Source organism: Typopeltis vanoorti, chromosome 11 (genome assembly GCF_054136105.1).
Source record: "Typopeltis vanoorti isolate ZY-2024b chromosome 11, IOZ_Tvanoo_1.0, whole genome shotgun sequence".
Lineage (NCBI taxonomy): Eukaryota > Metazoa > Arthropoda > Arachnida > Uropygi > Thelyphonidae > Typopeltis > Typopeltis vanoorti.
In genome coordinates this window covers 70,452,403-70,465,307 of record NC_143559.1, presented here as the reverse complement: position 1 = coordinate 70,465,307, position 12,905 = coordinate 70,452,403, and the positions used below count along the sequence as shown (strand labels likewise).

At 35.1% G+C, this 12,905-nt stretch overlaps 1 protein-coding gene across 1 annotated transcript in view; it reads left to right on the top strand.

The window, feature by feature from the left end:
- The first annotated feature begins 1,393 nt into the window (after positions 1-1,393).
- LOC150101710 (adenosine receptor A2b-like) overlaps positions 1,394-12,905 on the top strand; it is a 29,027-nt gene continuing 17,515 nt past the window's right edge. Inside the window, exon 1 of the mRNA XM_090399894.1 lies at positions 1,394-1,561. Coding sequence (XP_090256020.1) covers positions 1,394-1,561 — 168 coding nt within the window. The remainder of the gene's footprint in view (positions 1,562-12,905) is intronic.

Here is a 12,905-nt window from a genome sequence, read left to right as displayed (position 1 = left end):
TATATTTAATTTCCCAAATAATGCTGATATTGATATGATTAGGTAGAATTATATGAATAATTCTCGATTGCGTCGGAACTCTCTATCTTTCTTTCTGTACACATTTTCACTTCACATACCAAGGCAATTTCATGATACATTTGTCAAGATGATGTGTGACTATCACCTGGCTTACTGGAGGCCTGAAGTGGCTTGAAAAAAGTTTTTGTGGTTTTGTTTTCTAGAGCCATGTTTCTGAATTACCTTGACGGCAGTACCGGTACTAAATATAAAATAAATTAAAAAACCTAAGAGAAAGATCCACATTAAACAAATAATAATTGTAAATATTTCCATATACCTTTTATTGATATCATACTTTAACATCAACGGTGGCGTCCTCACGTTACCAATAATTTAGTGACATACCTTGCTGAAAGATTTTAAAAATATAGCAATCATTATTCTATATATTAGTCAGGTACTTACACATTTGTCGGATCTGACATTTCATAACAGAGAATGCCAAAACGCTTTTCGATGTGCTTGGGTTCAAAATTTCCAAACCACACTTTGCCGTATTCATTTTTGTCTTTATCACTCTTCAAATTGTGATCACTTATTGATCTCCAAGCTTGAGTTTTGTAATCAACATACCCCAATAGCTAGATCGTCCTTGAGGAATGCAGTGTTCCCAACTCACACTTCTCTTCTCTAATTTCACTAAATCAATCTATAAAAAGTACTGATCTCCCCCCCCCCCTAGAAAGCCAGATAATCCTGATGATCATTCGAACATAATACAAATCAGATTAAGAAAAGGCCTAACAACTTCCAACTTTTCTTAATTTGCTTTCCTTCCAAATAGAATGTACACGTTAACCGTCCTCTTGGTACCTCCACCTTAACCTTGTCCACGTTTCGTTTTCTCACATCACCCAGCCAACATCAGCCTTGTGTGTCAGCAATGATGCCAAATGGAATGACTCTTGGCTTCTCTTCCTATTTTTTATGGACTGATTACTATTTCTACTGCTCTCTCTCTCTCTCTCTCTCTCTCTCTCTCTCGCTCTCTCTTGATTTAAACAGCCTGCTTCGTCGAGTAAATTAAATAGTTCTTGATGGAATGAAGGCATTTGTCCCTCATTCCAGCTAGCAATCTTTGCAAAAACAAATCATGGGGAGGGGAGAAAAAAAAACTTGAAAGGGCTAAATGCAGAAAACTTACCTCTTGCTCAAACGGCCATCTGGTCCCTCGCGAGTGAGCGCACATACACAAAGTTCTTAGCATCTTAAAATCATCCAGAGATAAGGTTGACATCTTATCACCTGTGTTCTTTAACTCTTGAATAACTAATCAGAGCAAATCGCAAATAATGTGCAACTGTCAGGAGGGTCATCAGTAATAGTGCTGATGTCGTGTCTCTTAGGAGATTTCAATAAGCCGAACTTTGGGATCCACAAATGGGAGGTTGCATACTGTGCTTGTAGAACTATATTGGAAGAAATAGAAGACGCAAGCAAGCGGTCTTGGGATGATGGTCGTCAGAAACTTGAAGTTCAAAGGACATATTGCAAAAGAGTAAAGACATCTAGGATTGCTGCAATGCTAAGAAAGCCATTGATCAACTCACATAAGGACTATTGCAATTAATCTGTTCACCAATATTTGAAGAATCTTGGATAAGATAGGTGATAAAAATGATTTCAGGACTGTGCAATGTTAAATATGGGGAGAGATTGAAGCCATGTAACTGCAGTTTTTATATTTGTTTGTATATTCTACATCGCGTATTTAATTCTGAATGATGTTAATAAGATTATGCTTCTGCACTACGTTTTCCTCTTAACACGAGTCATTAAATACTTTTAAAATTACACTATATACGCTTTCCAAAATGTATAAATGATATCTATTAAATAACGTCTGACTATAGCAGTTTACAGTTTCTATTTATTGTTTTTTTATTTATTTATTAATCTATTAACCTTGCTTTTTCATTAAACACTAACCATTATTTAAAAGTCTAGTTTGACCTATTTTTATGATAAAGCAACAGATACAAAAGATAACTTTATTTTAAACTCTGTAAGTGAATAAGAATAATGTTAACTTATACGAACAACGAAGCAAACGATCTGTGAGCCCGGGTGTGGTTATTAAAGAGTTCATTGAATCTGTTGATTAAATTAGCGACTGCAGACGACAGCTCGTTTATTAAAGCGCCCTCACTGGTAACCAATCATAACACGAGCCTTCGGTGATACTAACCTATTATTATTCCACTGCTGTGTTTTCGCGGTTGTTGACAACCATGGCAATAATTAATAGTGAAGTTTAACAGTAAAGTATCATTTGTCATTTGAACTGAAATTTTTATAGCGTAAATCTGAAAACTGAAAAATAGCGTTCTGTTCGTTTTTAAATATCTATTGAGAATTCGCTGCAAGTTCAAAAAAACTTTCGTATTTGTTCGTATAGCGGGGAAAAAAAAAGAAAGGAAAAAAAAATTGTAGTGGAGGTATCTGTCAAAATAACCAGATAATGTTTGATAGATGAAATTTTTGTTTTTATTGAAAAAAGGAATTGGTATAATCGGTAATAACTGACAAAAATTATAATAAGACGAATATTTCATTATGTTCGTTCTAAAGTTGTTTCTGATCATTTTCCTCAAGTACGAAAATAATGTACCTATGCTAGGGATGGTTTGTTGCTGCGATAAACGCAATATTCATTGACATTGAATGTGAAATAACGTACTGTAGGGAAGAAATATCAGCTTAATCACATATTTAATCCGTGAAGCATGAAGGATCACATTTAATAAATTAAGCGCAGCTATGTGTATTCATGTTTATTGTTGACTGTTCATTGAGATTTGTTCTGTATATTTGTTCATCCCGCGCTAACGAGTTCTTCTGGAAAAATAGTTACCTTTCCGGAATAATTATATTGTTTTAATGATATTTTATAATTTTTTTATAAACTATTTTAGAAAATAAAATTCTAAGATCGCAAGATGATGCTTTCTTAGGTGGGGAAGCCCTAGTTTATTATTATTATTATTATTATTATTATTATTATTATTACGTAACACTTCCAATGAGTCCAAGGACTCATCGTGGGAGGGCACACTACCTCACCACACAACCCACCGTGTCCCCTACTTACTCCTAGAAGTACACAACGACGCTGCTGCCATCAACACAATGCCATCTACCGTCCACCACCACCACCACCAATATTATTTCGTATCAGTAAATTGCGTGTGTCCTGTTGACCGATTTGTCTGTATGCGGGATGAAAAATCCCAGTTTCCGGGAGAAAAATCCTGCTATCTCCGTATGAGATCGGTAACTCACCTTCAATTGAAAAAGCCCATATAAATATTCCTGTCATCACGACGAAATTCGAAAAACTCAGTTTATCAAATTTAATTACTTACTATGATACTCATACTAAAGGAAGAAAATGCTAGAGGTAACTTTGGAATTATGTATTTGAATTGTACTGCACAATCATCTTACTTACAAATGGGAGCAATATGATAAGGGAATGAAATGGTCAGAAAAATTATTAACAAAGAGAGGACAGAGAGTGGTATTGAATGTAGTGTCAGCGTTGAGTCCATCGTTCTTAATTTTTATCAGTAATGATCATAAAATTAAGTTTAGTGTCCAGATTTGAAAACGATATCAAAGTAGGAATGGTAGTTAAGAGTAAAGAGCGATGGACGGTTGCTTCAGGGCCTTAAATATGATATTTTACTGGTCAGAGAAACGACAGTTGTTATTTAGCAACTGAAATGTAAAGTTCTGCATTTGGAGAAAATAAGTAACTGTTTCTGAGTAAGGATAAACTCAGGAAAGGACTTGAGAATAGTACACATCTTGACATGAAACTTCTGAACAGCATAGTTAAGTCAGCCAGAATGCAAACAAGATTCCTTCATTAATTTTCAAGGATATTTTAACCATGAAAGACTGTAAACCTAATAGTATCGTAGTATTATGAATAGGCTAAGGAGGATAATGATTCAAAACTTTTCTCTAGAGACTAAACACGGAATTTTTTCAAGCCACTTAAAACCAATAAAGACGATGAAATTCATCTTATCACCTAAAGACATCTGCAAACATTCATGCCTAAAGTGCAATGGCGGAACCCCGCCCCCTCTTGATGTTGGTTGATGAGTAGAGCTACTACCCACTCGGCCAACTAGGCCGGCAAATGTAGAGCACTTTCTTCAAATTCCTATCTAAGAAAGGATATTGATATGCTGGAGAAAGTGCAGAGAAGAGTGATGAGAAGATATCTGGCATGAAAGGTTACTAAGCAAAAAAACTTCAATTTTTTAGGTTATAGACCTTGGAGCCAAGACGAATAAGAAATTTTATTGAAGTTTATAAAACGCTTAAGGGAATGAATAAATTGACGTATAAGAGTACTTTGACATTTTCACATGCATCGAGTACTAAGAGATGTACTTTTAAAGTAGCTGTAAGTTAGTAGAGAGTTTGAATAAATATTTGGAGGATATTAATTTAGTTTGCAGTGTTTCCCAAACTGTGGTCCGCGGACCCCCGCGAGTAATTCAAAGGGGGTCCGCGGGATAGTTTATTTTCATTAAACTTTATCTTATCATGTTGCTCACACCTGGCCTAATTGATATGTTCATATTCTTCCGAATATCTCCATTTATAACAGTATTGCATTGTCATAAATGATGTATTTAGTGTTGTAAAATTGTAATGTATTACTTCATCTTTATAATATGTAAAATATAAAAAATTTCCGTTTTGGATTTTATGAGGTGAATTAACATTCGCTACAGGGGGTCCGCGACATCAAAAAGGTTGGGAAACACTGACTTAGTGGAAGCATTTCTTGTGAGTTGCCCTTAGGTTTAATACAGTTATTATGCATGGTTTATTACTTATATAATCTTATTTTTAATGGGTGCATGGAGGTCAGCGAGAGAATCTTATTACTGAGGATTCATTTTGGGTTTTTATATATTATGCTGCATAAGCTTTGCTTCCTTGCATCGGAAAATCACTATCTATTCGATACCATGAATTTCATCATGAAAGCTGATTCTACACAATTAAAGCTATTGGATGAGAATCAATCTACAACGACCAATTATTCTGAAGACTATCGACTTAATCTTTAGTTGTATATTGAAATATTCAATTGCTCATTTAGGCCTGCTTCAATTACCAAGTGTTTTCACTTGGTAATGTGTTCTTACAAAGAAAAGCCCAAATGGGAATCGTTAGTTTGTCCATTTGCGAGTTTTATCGTAATGCACTGCGGTCTTTCCTACTCACTGCGGGTAGATCACACCGAAACACATTACGCTGATTGTCTATTGGCCGAGTAGAACCAATACATCGATCTCGGTGAACCGGTCAACCGTGATGAGTGTTTTGGATGGATGTCAATCTTTTTTTAGCGATCGCATTGTGATGATCAATAGGTTCGCATTCGGAAATACACTTGCGTAATGCCGACTATTTTCATAAGCGAACAATTTCGAAACCAGGAAGTTCTCACCTATATCGTGCAATAGTTTTTATTGCTTTCATCGAATGACTTCGAAAGAAAAACAAAACAAAACAAAGATATTAAGATAATGACCGAATAGGGCGATTTATTCCATTTCATCCTGTCGTGATTGAGTATTTATATTAGTATGTGATCCTTTTATTGGCGAGTTTGCTATTTTTGTCATTTTTATATTTCTTTTGCATTTAATATAATAATTGTCTGTTCCGGGAGAAACAAATCCAACAATTCTTCAGTTTCTGTCTATTATCAATAGCATAATGATAAAATTTATTGCCTGTTTCCTCTGTAGTAGCATCCTGATCACTTTCCGTTTCCAGAATTAGTTTAATATATCTTTGTTTTTTATTTATAGTTGGTTATCCCATCATTTCTGTTATAAGATATTCCTGACAAAAAATAAGGTCCATTTGTAAGTAGGTTTGTCAGAGTTAGCAACAATTATGAGCTTGAATTTACAAACTTGGCAAAAGTTAGGTGAAAAGAAGTTGACTGCTATAATGTTGAGGAGTGAAATGTGAAGTCAGCTGATGGAGTCTTAAATGACTAATTAATTTGTTTATTTTTGTCGATATCTACGATGTCACTTATGCTTTTAGGTCAACATATCTTTAAGCTAGTTTTTCCATGTCATAAAACATATCCTTCATTTATTAATCCTACAGTGAGCAAGTTCTCACTTGAGTCTTCTTAGCCCACAGTTATCTTCTAAGTTGTTTGATGCTTTCACTTCCCACGATCGTTTCCGCAATCTTTGATAGACAGCAATGCGTATAAATCATATGGCGATTAGCACGGTTTTTATCGCTTGTCATCTCCGTAATACTTGAGGCGAAATAAGAAAACTGTGCGAGCTTTCTTATTTCTGTGACAGCTTCTGTGTGTCATTCTCCTTAAGGGGTACAAATACAAATAAAATAAAACGAGATGCTATACGCATTTTATTCTACTCAGACATACAAATTTCTACTCCCATGTCTCAGAATACACAGTATTTATTTATTTATTTATTTTTGTGTGTGTGTGTGTTGTAAATCCTGCTCTCGTCATGCAGTCGACCAATAGTTATTGGTAAAATGGACTAAAGTGAAGTGTCTCTAATCCATTCAGCAAAATCAATAGACATGCAGTTTTGACGTCTTTTCAAGGGATAAAGGGATTTGCTACGTTGACTAATTCGACGGAAGCAATACGTTCTTTATCTAGGAAACGCTGATATTTCTCCTGAAAACAAACAGAACAAAAATCTTTTAAATATGCGAATAATACGCATTACACACACACACACACACACACGAACATTTCGTTGTTTTAGTTGTCCCTAGCTAATCAATAGCCTCCGTCAATGACGCGAAGAACCTTTATAACGGCTTTTCAAATGAAGGTGGATTAGTTAACCTCATATGGCACTTGAAGGGTTTTTCTTCTAAAAATTCAGCTTTTTCATCCAGAAAAACAGACTAACTGAACACACGTAATTTAACAGACATCATTCACTGTCCTGTTCGTGTCAATTGCTTTGGTCACATCTTAAAATAGCACAAATAGGCTGGATAATTTAATTAACATAATCCTTTATAGTCAGTAAGCATACCGGAAATGAAAGGGAAAAAAAAAAAAAACTTCGGTGACAGATTTGTTTTCAGTACCTCCCATTTCTTTGCACTTATGGAGAGATTTTGCAATGCTATACCAAGTAATTTCACTTTATTTATCAGCAGAATCTTCTTAATACTTCTAAACTACTATATAATTGATTTGCCATTTTGCTAGCAACTTTTTCCTTGAGGATTTCAGTTCGCTATAAGAAACTGGCATCTAGTAAAAGGATATCTCGCTTGCTACTTTGTAGATTAAGACGCATCTGGTGTTGAATGCTTTTTTTGCTCATAAATAAAAATTTCTTAGCCTAAAGAAAGTATTATGTAAATTTGACAGAAATGCCAGTCTTCCGGTATTGAAATTCAAATTTCATGGCTTTCTTGGAGAGGGGGGGGGGGATATATTATGAACGTTCCGGCACTTCCTATCTGTTTAACTTCGTCTTACTTAACAGCAATCAATGAAGTGCTGTAAGAGACCGGAGTTATTCCAGAGTTATTCGCTTTACAAAACAAATAAATAAAAACAAAATTCCATTCACAAGAAAAACTAGCTTACAAAAGATTCAGTCAAGAGCCACAGAAGAAACGGGTATCAGGGCACAAGAAATGTCACTTTTCAAGTAAACAGAATATCTCACAAACGTACAATCCCGTGAAAATAGCTCAAGAATCACGTGATACTTAGCTCCACTGTAGGCAGCAGCTAGTGGCAGCACTTATTTCTTGAGGAAATCCCAAGATCTGATTACGCTCCTTCGCCGTCACATTACACTAATTGATGGACTTCGTTAGATTAAATAGGTGATAGCGTCCGATATTATAAACCTCCGTACAAATCTTAATTACTCTTGTGGGTTGCATCGAGATCATGGAGGCTCATGGAATACAAAACGGTGACGAACACGACTCCAAAGATAATGGTAATTATTATTATTATTATGTCAGTCTTGCATCAAAAGACCAGTCCATTTATTTGTTTTTTTTTAATAAATTTTATTTTATGCTTGGAATTAACAAAGTTATTGTTATTAATAGAAAAAAGAAATTGGTAATGCATATATTTCTGATACATTTTTAATTTAATAGATGAAAGTCTCTCGGGTGAGAAGTCTGCACTTCATGTGGTCTTCATTTAAATCACTTCATTCACACAGGGTCGAACGAGATTAACGCAACACGCCATAACGCAACAGCAACCACTCTTTTCTGTCAAGAGCCAAATTTATCGAAATATAAATTATAATTTAAACATATTTTAGAATATAAAAATCCTAAAAAAAAATAGCTACAGTATTTTGATCTTGCGATTTTTATTTTTAACCCTTTTCATGTAAACTAGATTAAAAATTCAAATTAAAAATCGAAGACACTTAAAAACCACATAAGCATAACCCAGTTAGTCGATCTCTAGGGCACGCAAGTGGTTTTTATTATTATTTTTTTTTTCTAGCGGAAACTGGGGATTTTTTTAACTCACCTCCTCCACCCCCACCAACTAAAAAAGTTAGCCAACCGTGGAATTCACAATACTTCACACAATAATACCGATGTCGTGGTTGTTTTTTTGGATGCTGTCTTCACGTCACACACACACACACAAATATACTAATCTCGATAGCAATGAACTGAATACTCCGATGGCAACTAAAATAAAATAGAAAATATCAGAATGCATCTCACAGATTTTCGTAGCTTTCATACAGGGCGGTGTCGCATCCCGCGTTTCCCTTCAAGAGACTCGCTTGACGGTATGTTATGTCCCTTTCGCGTTGAGCAGGCGCATTTTTACAAAGTTCTAAATACACTGTTGTCCAAAATATATGAACGAACACTATTTCTGAAGATCACAACCGCAACTTCAGACGAATCAGCTTGTGGAAATTTGTATTTGACGATTTCGAGTAGAAAGCGAGTGCACATTTCAATTTTCGAATCACGCGCAAGGGGATCACGTGGTAGCACTCAACGGGATAAAAGGCGAAAGGTTGAGCTAAGCGAATTTAACAAAATCTGGCATTTTGGACTCCTACACAAACTTATCTCAGCGGGTACATCACTAAAAAATGATTCATCCAATCCATTCATATCTTCAGAATAGATCAATTCAAGTAAAAATCAACGGTTCTACATTGCCCCAGCGCCATATCTTTGCTGGAGTGCCACAGGGAGCCCTACTGGCTCCATTGCTGTTTTCTGTATACATGTCGGACATCCCGCATAATCCGATATCTTCCATTTGGCCTTGTATGCGGACGATACAGCAATACTAACCAGTTCTCTCCGACCCCAGTAGTAGGAGTGACGCTTTGAACCAGATCAAGATAAGATAAGGAATCGTGACGTCATTATGGGCGTGACGTCATGAGATTGCAATGTTTGGAATTTCCCTGGAGGCTTATGTGTCAGTGAAGTGAGTTCTTGTATTTTGGTTCACGTATGGAATTATGGGTGATGGTAGAGATAAGGATTCGTGTTGTGATTGGTGGGACACTTTGAACCAGATCAAGATCAAGATAAGATAAGGAATTGTGACGTGAATGTTTGTTGTTATCAGATGAAGATAAGTGTCGTCATTTTTTAGTTGTAAATAAGTGCCGTTATTGTTTTGAATGGAAAAGGGAGATATATCAGTGTATAAGGAATCGTGTCGTGATTGGTGGGACACTTTTGACCAGATCAAGATAAAATAAGGAATCGTGATGTGAATGTTTCTTGTTATAGAGTTTGGAATTTCACTGTTCTCTTATTGCATTGTGGGTGATATTTAGAGATAAGAATCGTGACGTTATGTGTTTGGAAATTTCTGGCGAACATATGTATCTCTGTGATGTCACATGGTGTTTTGGTTTGGCTATGGAACTGTGGGTGATGTTTTTGAGATAAGATATCTTGGAATTTTCCCAGGGTGACACACATCCGTCATTGTCGTCATGTTTTGTTTGGTTGTCTATAGATGGGTGTACTAATTTTCCAATACATTTTGGGGTATTTCTTTCCTGTTAAAGGGTGGGAATTCTTAGAGTGGAGTCTAGTGGCGGCTGTGATTCGAGCTTTTCTGAATAATTTAATTATATTCTGATGTCCCTCACATCACACAGTAGACATGAAAAGTCGCTAATGTATCCATGTTGATACTCTAATATGTACCCCATGATTATTCTTATGAAAAAAAACTATTCAGTATTAGAATTATGCTTCCAAAACATACAAGCAGTGGTTATTGAAATTACAAATATCAATTGTTATGTTTAAGTTAACAAAATTAACTTACAGTTCTTTCCAGAATGGGAACATCTTGGTACTATCTAGCTTTTCTGATTATTCCAAATTGTTGATTTTTAACATATATTCACAACACAGAACACAATCACAAGTCTGAAAATGCAGTTGACTTTTCATTATAGGTTACTGGGGCTAACATATATTCAAGCGCAAAAACACACAAAACATAGGAGTTGAAAGATATTTCTGTAAATAATCAGAAAAGCTAGTTGAGTACTTAATTTAGATTACTATCCAAATGGTTCTCTGTAATAATCCTACCCACAGTTGTTCATGCCATGTTTTCCCAAGCTTAGTGGGAAAGTCTATGCGCCATTCCGTTTAGGTTAGGTGTTATTTCCTGTTTCGAATTCAGAGTGCTGTTAGAGTATGGAATTCAGACAAGTGAAATGATTTTTTTCCCTTCAAATTGATTCATTGGTTATTTTCTGTATTTTTATTTTAAAATTCAGTTTAACTACATATCCTAACAGAATAACAGCAAAATTAATAAATAAAAAAAATGTATGTGAATTTATTTTCCAACAGTGTAGATTTCTCATTAAGGCTTATCTTAAAGATGTCTCTCTTGTCTGGTCCCCAATTTGTTTAGAACTCTTTGTTCCCGTGGGAAATTATTGCTGTAGTAAAGTAATGCTAACATTTATTTTTTTAAACCAATATTGACTATTAATTTAATACCCAATTATTCCTTTTGCTTCCAAAAGGTAAATATTTCAAATGAATATTAGCTCTGTAATAGATGCTTTGTTAATTTCTTTGTTACCTTTTATTTGACTGTAATATTATTAACAAATGTCTTTTGGGGGGGGGGGGATATTAGTGAAAAAGGTAGACAGTTTTTTTTTTTATATGGGAAGAAATGTAACCTGTAATGAGAGCAATTTGGCTAAATTTTTGGCCATTTTGTAAGTGAGAAACTAATTTTGTCTACTGTGGATTTCAAGGGCATGGTCTGTTTGTGTATTTTTGGTAAGCCATAAATCCAGGAAGTCTGGTATTATAATGGTTTAAGTTTTTTAATAGTTTCAGGAGGCCAGGATACAATTATCTAATTTTTCAAGAGCCTTTTTCCTGATTTTTGGGTAGGATCAGTTTAGGAAGTTTGTCGATTGATCTCTGAGGAAGATTGGCATTTTTCAGTATGAAGTATTACTGCAGAGTTACCCTTATTTGTTCTGGTAATAATATTTTGGTTGCGGCAGAGTTTTTTTAAGTTGATCAATTTTGTATAGGACAAGTTCCTTTTTTTTAATGTTTGCTACATCTAGCCAGATATTATTGGTGACAGGGGCCAGTAAACTCGTTGCAAAGGTAGAGCAAGCTAACATCACTCCTATCTCAGTATCTCCCATAATGCAAAACACATCTCCTTGCGGATATGTCTAATGTTATGCATTAAAGAAAGGGCCACTACCCAGACTAGTTTCAACCTTTATTGAGGTCTCTTCAGTGGGAGCCAGGCCCAAGCTGAGATACCAGGCAGAAGCATTCGCAGGTCATCTCTACATATAGGAGTTGCCAAATGGTGTGCCACCCTTTTTTTAATAAATTACTCTGGATTTAGAAAAAAACGTTGAAAGCTTATTTTTCATTTGGTTAGAGTATAATAAATATTGGTAGCTTGCTCCACCTTTGCAACGAGTTGCCCTGGTGTTGTACCACCTTACCCCAGTCCTGAAGATATTTTCAGGTGCGAACTTTGTTTGCTCACACTTGGATAAAGGATTAAACTAAATTTATTATACTCTAACCAAGTGAAAACTAAATCCAGAGTAATTTATTAAAAAAAAGGGGGGCACACCATTTGACAACTCCTATATGTAGAGATGACCTGCGAATGCTTCTTCCTGGTATCTCAGCTTGGGCCTGGCTCCCACTGAAGAGACCTCAATAAAGGTTGAAACTAGTCTGGGTAGTGGCCCTTCCCTTAATGCATAACATTAGACATATTCACAAGGAGATGTGTTTTGCATTATAGGAGATACTGAGACAAGAGTGTTGGTAGCTTGCTCCACCTTTGCAACGAGTTTCCCTGGTGTTGTACCACCTTACCCCGGTTATATTTTAATAACCAAGAATTCTGTTTTTTAACTCTTTCAGGTAATTCTTTCCAACTTTCAATGCATATCTTACAATAATTCCATCAGAAATACAAATTTCCTTAGGAAATAAATTTGAACAACTCTTATTCAAAAGAAATTGGCAATCATTTATCCCAATGATAACTGAAAATTCGTATATTTATCACCAAATGTCAATTTTTAATAATCGTTTTCCTTCATTCTTCTTCTTAGATTACTTTATATGGCACCACAAATAAATAGTTATTTATTTATTATTATTATTTCACTGATTATTAGCTCTGATCGTATATTTTATGTTAACTTTCTGTTACAAAATTCTAAACAATTAGAACTTTTCACAAAGAAACTTTCAAAGAATTTGTGGCTAACCGATTATTT